Below are 15,910 nucleotides of genomic sequence, written 5' to 3'. Positions count from 1 at the left end.
AAGCCAAGACCTGGGGATATACAGCCTCATAAGCCAGTCACTAAGCCGACAAGGCAGTCATATATTATAATCACTAAAATAAATATAAGCTAATTTTCATAACTAAAGTTATCCAATGTTGTATTTATTTATTACTAGTCTATCCCGCGAATTAACCAAAACAAAATATATAAAACTTACAGCTCATAAACTTTCACCGCCAATTTTACCCCGCCCCCTTTTTCACACCCTTAAGGAATGATTTTCACGAAAAAAGCTACACATGTATTTATGTATATTGTATATAACCTAGGGACTCAAACTATTTCCATACCAAATTTTACCTAAAACGGTTCGGTTCAGCGGTTTAAGTGTGTTTAGATGACAGAGAGAGGTACTTTTGCATTTATAATAATAGTAGGGATATTTTTTTTAATAGAATAGTAGCAATGGCCCAATTTAATTAGGGTATTACTAATATTACTATTTTCCCCTCCCCCCCTTTCAAGCTTATCACTTGTATTAGGACGACGGGGACGACAATAGCCCAAGGGGACAGGATCGATCCTGCGACATTTTAGATCGCTGGGCGGCCCGTACATCTACGAAACAACACAAAATAAAATAATATATTTATAATATAATACATTTATAGGAAAGGCGGACTAAAGACAATCACTTCCAGACAAGCTTAGGAAGTACAGGAAAGAACTTTTGTTATAATTTTTGTGTATGTGTGAAATCATTAAGTAATTTAATTTACATATTAATATAATTGTATTCATAATTTCTCAAGAACCACAGTACTAACTTACAGTTAAATAAATCGTTTATATCAGAAAAAATAATCAAGATAAACGTATAAGTAATGCTGCCATTGTATTACTATCGATATGCAGGTTTTGGTTGATTTATTATACAACTGTTATTTCGTAGCACTTTAATATTTTCTGTTAACAATTATTACAATTAATCTTAAATTGAAGTAAAAATGAATGTGTAAAAAGTACTCACACGCACGCACACACGCGCACAAATTAAGTATCTTATAGGTAAATATTTAGGTAGTATTTATGTGTTTTTTGAATTAAGTATTTATTTAAGTGTTAAATCGATACTAAACTTCATAAAAATAAACACAAATAAATATACGATTGCCATTTAAAACGTCAGCTTTTACACCAACTCATAAATATAAGTGAAATACATAAACAAGTTGAATCGTATAAAGGCATTGCATTTCTTTAAACGACTAGAACCGCTCTGAGCAAAAACCATCATGCGGTGTGCAATATTGCGCCGTGTCAACATTTGCTGAAGCCCGTCGGTTTACCGATGCTATGACTTTTCAAATGGGTGTGACTAAAAAATACACGAGTAAAACTCCGACGACGCTTTATGAGAAATTATATGTGTTTAACAAACACGTATTAAAAGCACTTCATTAACAGACACATAGGTACATTTTCTAATACATTGACTAATTGATAAACATGAACGGTACAACGTTTTTTTAATATGATATGTGTTTTTATAAATAAAGTAGCATGCTACTTTGTTTGATTAAAACGTAAATACTACTATTAACTGATAGACTATTTTCGATTTAATTTTTATACCATTTTTTATACCTATCCAATAAGAACCGCTTAATATTAACACGTTTGCGATTGCTTGAGTTCGACTATTAATACATAATCCAGACCATTAACATCAGGCGTTGTGTCTGTAGTTAATTTCTAATGTGAATACATATTATTCTGAAATACTTGTATAATTAATTTTAATAGGAAACTCGTTTTGACTTATCCAACCTTATGTTCATTTTATTATATGGCATGTAAACTACGTCCCCAGTTGTTTGTATGCTTTGTATGGTTGGAAATTACTATTCGGAGTGCTTGCGGTCATGTCGAATATTGACAAGGCGTGGTGTCATAAATATAATTATTGGTATTTCTCTGATTATCAGCGAGAACCATATGATCGATTATATGCCACTGTCTGCGTCAATAGGCGGTGAGGTGATCTCTATCCACTGATGAATATGCCTGGATGCCTTGCGATGCTATATGAACCTACGATCAGGTGCAAGGGGACCGATATGACACTCTCCTAGGCGAAAGATAAGCGCGGAACACTTCTAAGGAAGTTGGGATCAATGCAAATTTTTCTCCTTCCTTGTATGAGAAGCAATCCGATTAGCCGGGATAGAGACGATCCTCTTCTCTCCCCAGAGGCAAAAACTGTCCAATGCAGATGGAGCACCGTACGGATAGACCGCCGATACGTTATGTTAAACGATTTCGTAACCCTTTCGATCTGTGAAGAGGGCAAACATCGCGAAGGTTTTAGTGGATAAGAATCCCAAATTACCCGTATTCTCTCCCAGGGACTTGGGAAGGTTACTACTTTTCGACGGTTTCCCCAGCGTAATAAATAAAAAGGTTCAATTTACGAAATCCTTTCCTTGGACGCGCCTTTGACGAAATTTACAAATTTAACATATTATTATAATTTTAGTTAGTATAGTTAGTTATTTTTATAGAGCATAACGAAAATAGAAATATAATAAACTGTGTATATATACATATAATACTTTAAAGTTTGTAAAATGTATTGGATAATTAATGAATGTATGTATCTTTTATAATAAAAATAACTGTTGAATTTTTGCTGGTTCTTCGCGGTAAAATACTGGAGCTGGCGGTGTAAACAATATTAACCATTCTCTCACCAACCTTGTGACTGTGAGTGTTGTTGCTCTGGCTCAACCTTCAAACCAGAACACAACAATACGCAGTATTGTTATAAGGCGGTGGATATCTGATGAGTGGTGTCCTAGACGGACTTAACTACAAAAATGAAAATGATTGCTTGCTAACCTAACCTAAGCCAATGATACGATTGTAATGTAAATTTTTGAGTTGAGTTGCGTTAGTTGAATATAAAGAACAAGGTATAGATATCATAATATAAGTATCGGAATTGCAATACAACGGAGACAGACTGTTAGCATTCTTGCCGCCGTTACACGCGGTCATGACTAGTGCAATGGCTATTTTTATTTGTATACGTTTATTTAAGTCTAAAGCGTAAATAATTTCTTGTAAATCAATGTTAATATGATATCTGTCCAATCTCAGATAGCGCAGTAGGATTTAAGTGAAATATGAGAATTTTAGCCGAAAAAGGTCCGACGTAAAAACACCATGTATCATCTTTTTTTATAATAAAAGTTCTTTTGAGTTACGTATCGAAACATTGAAAAAGAAAAACACAGAGAGAGAGAAAGAGAGACTTAAATAATTAAACTAATATCAAATCTATAATGATAAAGCCGTTATACAATGTTACGCCATATTTCCTAGTTGTTACGAAAATTAATAATTTAGCGCCGCAATTATGCCTTAACAAATCTCTTTTTATCTAATATCGTGGTTTTATTGCGTTTTATTAAATGTTTCTCGTTCCCCCGGTTTACAGAGGTAATAAACATTTTTATAAAGAAATCGCTACGAAGTGATTGCTTTTTTATCTGCTTGTAACCAGACATGATTTCAAAAAACATATACACTTCTTTAAAACAAGAATACAATCTATTTCACCACATTTCAACGCAAATCCTAATATCACACGGGAACTATTTATTAATAAAGATAAGGTCATGTAAAAATAAAATTTATTATTTATTATATAAATCTAATTTTTGGTTATTACATAAGCAATAATTTCTAAAACTAATTTTTTTTATTATATTTGTTTGTTTCCCAAATCCATAAAAAAAACATTCGAGTTTTTGCAGAAAAACCACCTTTAGTTGCTAGTATAGAGTATAAAATTACGTTGAAAGAAATAAAAAGAAATAGGTAATCGCTTAGTATTATTGAGAAACTTTATTTGGATAAGAAAGTTGAAACATACTTTATTCAAAGTTATTTTATTTATGAAAATCTATTATTCAAACATTGTTGAGTTATTAGAATATAAGCACTTAATTGTAGTATATATTACATTATTGTTGGATGAAATCAAATAAAAATCAGCAAATCGAATGCATCTCGAACCAAACTTTGTAGACTAATTTGGAATAATTCAAAGTATAAACAATTTATTGCTCCAAACTTTCTGTCTGACTTACGCAAACCTTAGATTTATTTCAACCCTTGAAATATATAACGACAGGGGCGTGAAAAAATATCTTTAAAACACAGCGGCTGAATAACAAACCTTGAACAATGGAGCTCAGTTGATGGGGGCGGGAATCATAAAAACACCATTACAGTGCCGTTAACAGATCCCCAGTGTAAAGATAAATAAGCGAGAGAAATGCTAGAATACTTATGACACCAGACAGGTGATACTTTATTTATGATTCGATTATCTACGTTTTCTTGATTTCTTTCAGTTTGTTTAACATGCCATTTTAAATTTTATTACTTCATAACGACAATCAAAATTGAGGGTTATGACTTTACTAGTCCTATGTTTGTCAGTAGGTATATTCTTCAGTTCCCTTGTAGCTTCTAAGCTATTTTTCATATTTTGATACAATAAGTGTTATGTGAATTGTCACATTAAATAAAATATAGGGGAAATATTTATTTGATAAACCTAATTTGATAGCAAATAAATTTTAGAGATTTCGAAAATGTATACGTTCAAATCAAATCAATTTACAATACGTATACGGATTAATATCTATTTTGTGTAAAATACCTACATAATAAGTACCTATATAAGTGAATTACCTAATTAAGTAGAGTGTAGGGGCGTACTAATTATATGGATGGAAAACACATGGAGTTAGTGTTTGTTGAATTTCAGGCAGAATGTATAAATTTAATTGTATTTTATGAACATTAGGGCGGTGTCATAATCGTATTTTAATAGTGAAAAAGAATATCTAACTACTAGAATGTCTTGCTTGTTATTCTATTTTTTTTTTTATTATATTAGTAAATAAAATTAAGACAGTTGTTCACAGATAATATTTAATAGTAGATTAATAACAACCGTATGTACGTACAAACATTGTTACCACCGAATTGATCTGCTAAATCATCAAATTGCTAACATAAAATTTAACGTAATCCTTAACCTGGATTAATAGTTTATACATAAAGTCGTATATATGCCTGCCTGTTATTATAATATTTCAGTGGTTTTTTAACGCGACTTATAATCTTAAAAGAGTAAATTTAGATTTGGCTTTGAAATCATTTTTTCTCCTATACCTATATGTTTTAGTGCCTCTCAACAACATAAAACGACGTCTCCAAATTGTAATTGTCCATTTCTTACACAGTAACAATCAATTTATATAAACTGTTGAGAAGACAGCTAATTGAGCACATTATCTATTAAAATAATTTAAATATAAACATAATATTAACTTTATCAAAGTGTTATTTGACATACTGAAAAACCGCAACCTGCACATGAGTGGCGAAATCATAAAATTTCATAATGTACTCGTTGTCCGTAAAACATTCGTTACCCAGCGAATGAAATTTCAAAAATAAATAACGCACGTACGTAAAACAAACAGTTACTCTTCGATGGAAAATAAATAACATAAATTCGTGCCAAATTGTCGCCTGAATCTGGCACAAACTGAATAAATAAATAATAAGGAAGACGTATGTTCTGATTGCTTTTTTAATAAATAACTGTATTTCAATAGTTCAATAAAATAATGAAATCGAATCATTTTTGTTTCAGTAATAAATACATTTAAATACAATGGTAAAAGACTGAACAATAAACAATTTATGCTTTACGCTTTACTTATATAAAACATCAACCAAAAACGAGTTTTCTACAATTACTACTAACTGTCATACTGTGACAAACCTAACTCTCATCGATATAAAATATTATTATCTTAAATAAATATACAAAAGTTACCCACAAAGAAAATAATACTGTACAAAAAGTATCTTTACCCAAAGTTAGTGTAGGTTTACATTCTTTTAGCTTGAATAAAAACATAATATTCATAGAGCGGTATCAAAATATAGTTTTCTTGAGGTCGCCGGTGTTGGTAAAAGTTTTTTAATTTAAATTTGTATCCGTAGACAATAGCGAACCGTACTGCCTTGCACTTGACAAGCTGCTTTTAAAGACTTGTAGTATCAAATTATTTTGATTAACGCAACAATTAAAGTGTATTTAATCTACATAAATCATTTTAATTATTTATTGTACATCATAATAATAAAAATGGTCAGCGGGAATTCTCAAGACAAATTTGTCAAACTACACGGGTCATCTTTTAGAGCACAAGTACATGCAAACACAGTTGCAATCTCTATTCCCACACTCTTGTAATAAGACGGAAAATTCCACACCGTCAGAAAGAGTTCTAGGCCTAGAACCGATGGTTTTACGTGCTATACGAGGCACTAGAAACGATGATAAACCACAAAAAATATTATGGAACAATAATATCCGGATATGATTATTAACTGATGTAGGTTAAAGTCAAATCGCGCCTTGACCAGTTCTAATATAGCGCCTTTGTCATTTTATAATAGTATCATGTAAGTGAGATAAGGTATTTTACACTTCGTTCAATAAAACAATTCTATTTATGAACAATATTTGAAGTAAAAGGAACACCAGTTTTTGTAGGTGTCTTAGGCCTTAATCATATTAAGTGGGGTTCACTTCGCTGTAAAATTCTATCTTTAAATCGCCTCCCATCTCAGGTAAGTGTGTCCATACAAAATAACGCTAATATATGCCTAAATACTTTCATTGTCTAATGATCGTCTACTTATAAATGCCTATGTCAATAAAAGCAATGCCTAACTGAATCGACATTTTAATCTTATAGATTTTTTATTAATTAAATAATAAATATTTAATAATAAAATTTTACTATTTTTCACTGTCTTTACTTTTAGTAAAAAAAATAATGTAGGAAAACCATTAAATAAATTTGGAGTAGAGTAAAAAATAATATCGTTAATACTTAGTAGGTTTTTGAGAATATATTCTCAGTAAGGGTTTGTATTAAATGTTAAATAACTTTACATAATATTTTTGTCATTTAATATTTAACGACTTATAATTATCGTTTTTTTATCTTGGTGTATATAAAAAACTTAAGATAATAAATTAATCGATTGGATTATTTCATACTATAATTATTTTACTTTACAAAAGATTATTGAAATATTAATTATCTATGTACTTGCATCAAGACAACAACACGTTTTTTACTTTTCAGAACGACATTTTATAGTCAACATTGCTTTAAACGTCAAATTGACAATATGACAATACACACAACTTATGAAGTCACAATCACGTAGTTTTTCATAATCTGCTTAATTTGTACAGCATGCAAATCAATTTACTTTTTAAAAGAAACCTGTAAAATATTCGGATTACTTAAAATTCTAAATAAGTTTTTATATTTCACGAAAGTTCTACGCTTATGTATTAAACTCTAACGACGGATTAGGTTAGTATGCAGTCTATGTTAATAATTTAAAATTTGTTGAATGGATGTCACCATAATTCGTAAACTTTTTCAAATTTTAAGAATTAAAATGTCTTCTTCATCAAATTCGTTGTTAGTACCAATTGGTGTTCGTGGCATGAAGCGTCTTGATCGTGAAAAATTCTTACGTAACATTAAAGTACCAGTTTTAAAAGTGCCAGATGAGAAACTGTCCAAAATTATATCAATATGTAGGCCGTATTTTTTAAAACTCCAAAATTTTAAGCCTGTTCAAAATTTATTAGAAAAACAAAGTGAAAATTTATATAAGTGCTTATATTTTGATCCGGAAAAAATAACTAATTGGCACAACATTTCGGAGGACGACCGCAAAAATCTGCATAAATATGACATAGATGAGAAACATTTTGATTTACAAGACATTCAACTGACATATGACAATTTCAAGCATGAAACTATTTTCAAAGCAGTATTGCCGGAAAATGAGGAAATTGTTACTGGTTTTTCTCAAATTGGGCACATAATACATCTTAATTTGCGTGACCATCTTTTGGAATACCGATCTCTTGTTGGTGAAGTCCTAGTTGACAAGATCAAAACTTGCCGGACAGTGGTAAATAAAAGCAACATAATTGATAATACATATAGAAATTTCAGTATGGAAGTGATTGCCGGAGATGAAGATTTTTTGGTTACTGTTAAAGAAAACATGTGCAACTTTCAATTTGATTTCTCTAAAGTATATTGGAATCCACGCCTATGCAAAGAACACGAAAGGATATTAAAATTTTTAACACCAGGGGATGTTTTATTTGACATTTTCTGCGGTGTAGGTCCATTTGCCATTCCAGCTGCTAAACAGAAATGTAATGTATTTGCTAATGATTTAAATCCGGAATCATATAAATGGCTTAATCATAATGCAAAGCACAATAAGATCAACATGAACCTTTTTAAATCCTACAACATGGACGGCAAAGAATTTATTTGCACAACATTCAAAGCATTTATAATAGATTATTGCAATGGAAAAGAAAAATTGAATACTGGAGCTAAAATCCATATAACAATGAACTTGCCAGCATTAGCCGTTGAATTTTTAAAATACTTTAAAGGTTTAATTAAGGACACAGGGCTTAAAGATAAATATGATTGTGATATATTCGTTTATGTGTACTGCTTTGCAGTTGGAGAAGATCCATTCACAGTTGCTAAACAAATGGTAAATGATAATATCGGTACAGACATATCATCTAATATAATTGATGTTTTCGATGTAAGAAATGTGTCCCCTAAAAAACAAATGATGAGAGTTACATTTAAGTTAACAAAAGAAATAATATTTGATGATAATTCAGAAAGCGATGAACCTCCGTGTAAAAAACAATGTACTAATGACACAGATAAATAAGTGTTTTTTATTTAGTTCTATAAGTATACATTGTTAATTTCGTCTATAGACAATTGTTGGTGAAAGAGTGAAGATAAATAGACAACTGTGATGTTACATTCCCACGATATCTTTGGTCGAGATCTAAAATAATTCATGGTATGAATTATGAACATGTGAGTCAACGGTATTTTAAACAGCAAAGTAGTTTTCTAAACTTGTGTATGAAAAATCAAAATATATTTTGTGGAATAGTGATGTATATTGTTCTACATAAATTTGAAGGGTTATTAGCAATACATCCAATATATAAATTTACAGTTTGTTTATCTTCACTCCTCTTGTCGATGGAGCGAACTGGATTGGATTATACAAAATAATAAAAATATGTTTATTAATTGATATTTTTATTCATATACATTATTGTTGGTCAAATAAATAGGGACAGACAGCTAATTATTATAAGATACATGTTATAATGTAAAAAAAAAATCTTTTTACAAGTAAAATACTGTAATATGATATGAAATTATATGAACAGTTAAAATATGTGATTAAAATGAAACCAAGTGTTCTCTGTGCCTATATTCACAAGCACATTTGTACACATACTGCTAACACACCTCATCCTGTTTATACTTGTATTGCTTCAAACATCTTCTCATTGTCATGTTAGTGAACTCTGATGCTTTTTTTAGCATTTCATTAAGCATTCAATACTCTTTAGGCAATTCTCAGTAATTTTGGAGATCTAAATTTTTCCCATTTAAGATGGAAAACCAGATGTCAATTTTCTCACAAACTAAATAAAAATACTCTATAACTTGTGTGATTCCTGAAACTATGATGTGGACCATGAGTGCTGAAACATTCAACCCACAGTAACACTAATAAAAGTTTCTAAGGTTTAAAATAGATAATAATTTTAAATCTTAATAACTTTTATTATCATTTCCATAGGTTAGAAAATTTCTGCACAACACACAGAGAAGCCGAGATTAATAGAGACCTATTAATTACTACTGTGAATCTTAATCGAAGATTACGGCTTCAAAAGTGGGTATCCTCTGAATTTTCATGCTCGTCAGTAAAGGAAATCAATATTATAATATTCATTATATCCCCTAAGCTGGATTGGAGCAGCCATGTGAATTATCTAAAAATAAGTTCCAATCCGAATCCTCTAAAAAGGAGACTATGCCTTAGCCTAGCTGTTATATATCAATTAGAGAAGTTTTGGGCGTTTCTTACGTTAATGTTTATTTATCTAATAACCATTCGATAATGGTGCGAAATCAACGCAACAAATTACACATCTTTTCCAATCTATAATTGCAATTGATACATTGTTTTCAAATAATAACAGATTCCATTAATTAATTTTCATTAATGAATTTCCTGTCCATTAATAAAACAACCACATCTCTAAAATATTCTTTACATGTTATACCAAACTTGAACACTTGATTAAAGTTTTCATTAGCATAAATAAGACCAATTTTTATTATCTTTTCGCTTCGATTATATAGTTTAAAAGTTCATGGGACTTAAAGGATTGATAGTGGAACGTATTGGCATAACGGCATGTTTAAAAAATATCGTTGAATAATTGTTAAAATATAAAAATGGAATGTAATATTCCTTATAAATAGAACTGGTGTCTTTAAAAAATATATTGGTAATTTGAATGAAGATATATTGAAAAAAACCTTGTAAAAATATTTTCATGATTCTGGCGATTGAGGCTTGATAGCTCACTGGACAGAATGATTAAAAACATCGCAAGCAGTGCGACCGAACGACATGCAAAATTTTGATTTCAAAAAATATCAATTTTTTATATCACTAATTATCTTATATATTTATATTCTTTGACACCATAATAATTTTCCTCTATATGTATATACGTAGTTTGTATTTATGTAATTTTGCTTCCTACCTATGATAACAAAAACGTGTTATAGTAATGAGTTATTATGATATCTTGAATAAAACCAATACCTAAGTTAGTACGTATTGTATCTTCCTCCTCATAAGTTTACAAGCTAACGTTTTTCTTTTATTTCAGTTTCATGTTTGAAAAGTGAAGGCATAATGGATTTTGAAAATACTGCTACAGTTTTAGAAGAAACGGAACAGGTGATATATTATAATAATTTATATCAGTGAACATTTTAGCGGAATTATCTTGTATCTTGAAATATTAAGTACTTTATTAAAGGAGGTTCTAATCTTTATTTAGTTTAGTTCGGAATGAGGTTTCTGTCGAAACTGTTAACTGATGTTATTTAAAAAAAGCGAGTTCTTTTTTTTTAAATGACATTGTTCTAACAAAGCACTTTCACATATCATTATTGTTGCTCCAACTGGATTTCTTTGTATAACTTGTCTTCAAAATTTAAACCACACTTATTCTATTGACAGACAGTTAAGACTCTTCAAAACTTTGATTTTAAATATCAAGTATTCCTATATGGTCGCTGCTGTATGAGATCCAGTATTATCATGCATTTAAAAAAAATCTTGTCTTAATGTGCAAATTAACGGAAAAGGCTATCTGTTCTATAACCCATTTTCTTCGTATAGCTTCATAAGTACGTATAACTACTGATCTTCCACAATAAGGCTTTTTTTTTTCAAATAAATGGGCATTTTTTTTCCTGGTCGTTTCCAAACTTTGATCATAGCTTAAGACAAAAGTGGGATTCGTACTGGATCGCATACGCAAATATCATATCACACCTATCTTGGATGATGATACATGGTTTTCTTGTAGTTGTCAGTTAAGTCCATAGTTCGATCACGATCTACGTGATGAGGATGAGGATAAACAAAACTCCTTTAGTAAGCAAGTATGTCCCTATCGTGTCTTCTACTTATAATTTTTGATGTTCATAGTTGCTTGTCTGATTTAAGCTTAGTTCTGACCTGAAATTTATGATGTAGTCGCCATTTATACATCTTATGCAGTCCAATCCAGTGCCGTGAATACATCTTCCAAAGCATCAACTCTCCTCTCAGAATAGTTCAATTGCCTTCATTTCTTCATTAATTTATAGAGACATGTTAGAAACCCGATATAACTTCAATCACGATGATCAGGTTTCGATAAAACTTGCCCGTAATCCACAGAAGCGATACCAATACTATCCTTTATTTTACTTGTTTGACTTCTTAATCTTACGGATAGTATCGATATAATCCACGGTGCTATAACGTGATCGAAAATCGTTAGAAAACTAATATAAATGGCTAACACGTAATGACAGACTATACTTATACTTTTTTATATTTCTTTAAATAAGTCCACTGGTAAGTTTTGTGGGTCGTATTGACTTAAAAATGCAAAATGACTCAGATCATCTTTAATTATTTGTTGAGGCGGTCCCTCGCCGGGGGCTGTATTGTAACAGTTCAGATTCCAGTATTACATAAGTAAGTCAGAAGAATTGAGCATATTACAGTGCGCAATCTGTAATTAATTTGTTAACAAGACAAAATCGAATTGTACACTGATAAAGGTGAATCCTCGTCAGTCAGTGACTACTGTATTGTAATGCTTAAGATCTTATCTTGTAAGTTGAGGGACCGTCAAATTATTGGTTAGGTGACTGTATTTTTAATTTAAATTAATTTTAAGGTAATTGACAGGTTATACGAGAATGCTTTACTCAGTTTCAACTAGACGAGGTGTTCCTATCGTTCAATGGCGGAAAAGACTGCACGGTTTTATTAGACCTCACAATAAACATATTAAAAGATTTATACAAAAGAGATGACATAGGTAAAGACTTAAAAATCGTATACATAAGAACCATTGGTCCGTTTAAAGAAATCGAAAATTTTGTAAAAGAAATAGAGAAACACTACGGTGTTAAGATAATAGTGACAGAGGGAGAAATTAAGACGACACTACAAAGGACAATGGAACAAGACAGCAAATTAAAAGCATGCTTACTGGGAACGAGACGAACAGATCCATACAGCGAAGGATTGAAATTTATGCAGGTACATTTATGTTTTCAAATATTTATCTAACTGTTGTAACACATCTATTTTTAATGTCTATATCTTTTATAAATTTACTGGAAACAAAAGTAACTAATTCTATACGGCACAAATGGCGTTAATGTGATACCAGCTTTTGTTGAGAATAGTCTCATCGGAGTCAACTACACGTGAGATATGGATCTGGATCAACGAGGCAGACAAATACTTTTTCTACAACAGTAGTGTTATAAAATATTTTGAAATATATAAAACCTTTGTGAACTTTTTTCTATCTCCCAGAAAACAGATATCAACTGGCCACAAATTGTAAGAGTATCGCCATTGTTAAATTGGAGCTATCATCAGATATGGAGTTACATTCTGCAGAAACAAGTGCCGTATTGTAGCCTTTATGACAAAGGGTATGTGGAACGATAACACTAGACTCATTTTTTTGTTTGTTTTTTGTAATAGTAATGTCGAGCAACTGTACCACCTAAATACGTCATCGTTAGACTGAATTTAATATTTCACATACGACATTTATAAATTATATGAAAATACATGAAAAGTATCAGTTTTCAATGTTGCCAATTATCAATTTTAAATGGCGATTAGTATTTCTGATATTAAAGATTCCCACATGCATGATTGACTATGTATAAAAATTTATAATAATATATGTATTTTTATAACATATTTATTCACAGATACACATCAATTGGGAGCATTCATAATACTTGGCCCAATCCATCACTCGCATACAAAGATTCTTTCGGTCGAGTGACCCATCGACCTGCTTGGATGCTCGCTGACCCGACCCTCGAGAGAGCTGGGAGAGGTACAAACAATATTACCGTAACAGAACACGCAGTACAAAACCCTATAGATAAGTGCCTCTGTATAGGCGAAGTAAAATCAGATGTCTCATGATACGAATGAAATCAAATCAACTTTCTGACTTTTGGACATAGCTGAATAACATCTAGATTTAATTAAATACTAAAATTGATCTACGACATTTGACAAGTGATTATAATTTGGAAACAAATAAATATACATAAAAAGTAGACTGTGACCGAACTCTGACTAAAATGAAAATAAATTATTGCAGTCAAAAAATAATAATGACAAGCTTCTACATACAAATTTTCTTATCTATGCTGTTGAGCGTTGAAGAGTTGTTCGTCTGGAGCCAACCCTGAGTGTAGGACAAAATTATGCTAACTTTAAAAATGCCCTGTCACCGAACCATGCAAAACTTCAACTCCATAGTATCAGAGAAAATAGGTCGCAGGATTTGAACAAACTAATTAATATTGCAAGTAAAAAAAATAAACTACTTCAGTTGACCATAAACAAAATTAATTTATGTATCCAATTCAACGAGGTCCATAGGATTTAATAAGCTATGTATATATTTGCATTTGTGTTCACGAACAATCATAAAAGAATAGTGTGATAATGTTTAAAGTTAATAATTATTTCGTTTAAAAACAAATTACCGCCTTAACGTCAATTTACTGTTTTTTTTTTATCATAATGTATCACTACCTCCTTTAAAAACAATTTAAATGTATGTCTAATTTAAAGTATAATTTATATAAAACAGGTTCTTAATTTGAATGTTACTTAAATCTATATGTAATTGAAACTAAAATGTACTTAATACTCAAACTAAGTAAATAGTCTTTGAAAATTTTTAATTATAATTCAAATTGATGGTTTATATATTTCTCATTTATCTTAGTATAATTAATTATTACAATACAAATTTTGTACAGCTTGAAAATAAACATCACTTAATAGAGCATGAATAAATTACATGTAATTTTAAATGATTAAATCTGAATGTAAATTAGCATGTCTAGGCAACTTAACTTGATATTACTGATTTTAAATTTAAAAAATGTATAGTAATTAATATTTATGTTTTTATATTAAAATCACATTGCTCCACTATTTTGTGTATTATAATTAAAACCCTAATTAGTGCTATTTAAGCACTATTATGACAAAACACTAGTTATATTATTATTAATAGTAAGGCAGACTGGAAAATGTACCTGATATTAAGTGGCTACCATCGCTCTAACGCAGTAAGAAGTATAAACTATTAACATCGTCAAAGCGTCGCACATAACTAATCCGAGATGTAATGTTCCTTGTGCCTATATTTACACTGGCTCACTCACCGTTCCAATGGGGTCAGCAATTTAACAGTTGAATAACTGCTGAGTGGATTCTAATTGTGGACAACACCTAGGTGATTTTGTGTCATTGTTGTAGTTAAATAATGGCATGGGTGGCCACAATAACAAATACATTTATTCATATATAGATATTTACACCGGTAACTGTCTAAATTTTGTTGTAACTACAACTTAATGTAAGTCGATTCAATTATTTACACTAAATACCATTATTGTAGATTGGCTAAGCACAAAACCATATTATAATTTAATTTTCGAATTTATTGATAACTATATTTTCATTTTACAAATTAGGAAATTAGGCAGTTAGCTCAAATTTGATTTATATTATTGTGGACCATTTGTGTGCTTTTATATACCTATGATTTATTTTATAATTTTAATATTTTAATTCAAGACAAGTTAAATTTGCTAGCACGAGACTTGCGAAGGAGAGGACAGCTAAAAATAAAAAAAATATATGTATTCGAACTGCAGGACTGATATCATTTTTAAATCCGACCATTGATTCCAACAGTCCGAATAAATACTATGGTTATTATTCACATTGTCCCGCGCAAGCAACTTACCAAAAACTATCAATAATTTACTTATTTAAATGTTGTAAAATTCATATATGTATTTAAAAAAAAAACAATTAAATTCAAAAATCCACAGTTTTAGTATGCAGTTCTGTGATAACTTATGTCTTTAACATTATATTATGTTTGGAAATTGCATATTAAAGTTTTATCAAAATAATTTCAATTTTTTAATTCAATTCCCGTTATAAAATCGTTTATTTCGTTATAACATATTTTAAACTGCGGCCGTCTCTTACAACAAAGGTTGATATGGTATATATGTTACTGTAAAAACTCGAAC

General features: G+C 30.3%; 2 protein-coding genes across 2 annotated transcripts; both read left to right on the top strand.

Moving 5' to 3' along the window:
* The first annotated feature begins 7,267 nt into the window (after nt 1-7,267).
* LOC125064260 (FAD synthase-like) lies at nt 7,268-14,385 on the top strand. The gene is made up of 5 exons (XM_047671213.1): nt 7,268-7,453; nt 10,912-10,982; nt 12,495-12,851; nt 13,134-13,255; nt 13,544-14,385. Exons 2-5 carry the CDS (start codon nt 10,938-10,940, stop codon nt 13,764-13,766), a joined length of 747 nt encoding a protein of 248 aa, XP_047527169.1. The 5' UTR covers nt 7,268-7,453; nt 10,912-10,937; the 3' UTR covers nt 13,767-14,385.
* On the top strand, nt 7,447-9,207 carry LOC125064259 (tRNA (guanine(37)-N1)-methyltransferase). The gene has a single exon (XM_047671212.1). It carries the CDS (start codon nt 7,494-7,496, stop codon nt 8,862-8,864), a length of 1,371 nt encoding a protein of 456 aa, XP_047527168.1. The 5' UTR covers nt 7,447-7,493; the 3' UTR covers nt 8,865-9,207.
* Nucleotides 14,386-15,910: the final 1,525 nt, after the last annotated feature.

This window comes from Vanessa atalanta, chromosome 5 (assembly GCF_905147765.1).
Source record: "Vanessa atalanta chromosome 5, ilVanAtal1.2, whole genome shotgun sequence".
Classification (NCBI taxonomy): Eukaryota; Metazoa; Arthropoda; class Insecta; order Lepidoptera; family Nymphalidae; genus Vanessa; species Vanessa atalanta.
This window is presented reverse-complemented; position numbering and strand designations above follow the sequence as displayed.

Coding starts and splice junctions, on each gene's coding strand:
- LOC125064259 (XM_047671212.1), top strand. CDS start 7,494: ATGGATGTCACCATAATTCGTAAACTTTTTCAAATTTTAAGAATTAAA.
- LOC125064260 (XM_047671213.1), top strand. CDS start 10,938: ATGGATTTTGAAAATACTGCTACAGTTTTAGAAGAAACGGAACAG. Junction 12,852..13,133: donor AAGGATTGAAATTTATGCAG/GTACATTTATGT, acceptor TCTATCTCCCAG/AAAACAGATATCAACTGGCC. Junction 13,256..13,543: donor TGTAGCCTTTATGACAAAGG/GTATGTGGAACG, acceptor ATTTATTCACAG/ATACACATCAATTGGGAGCA.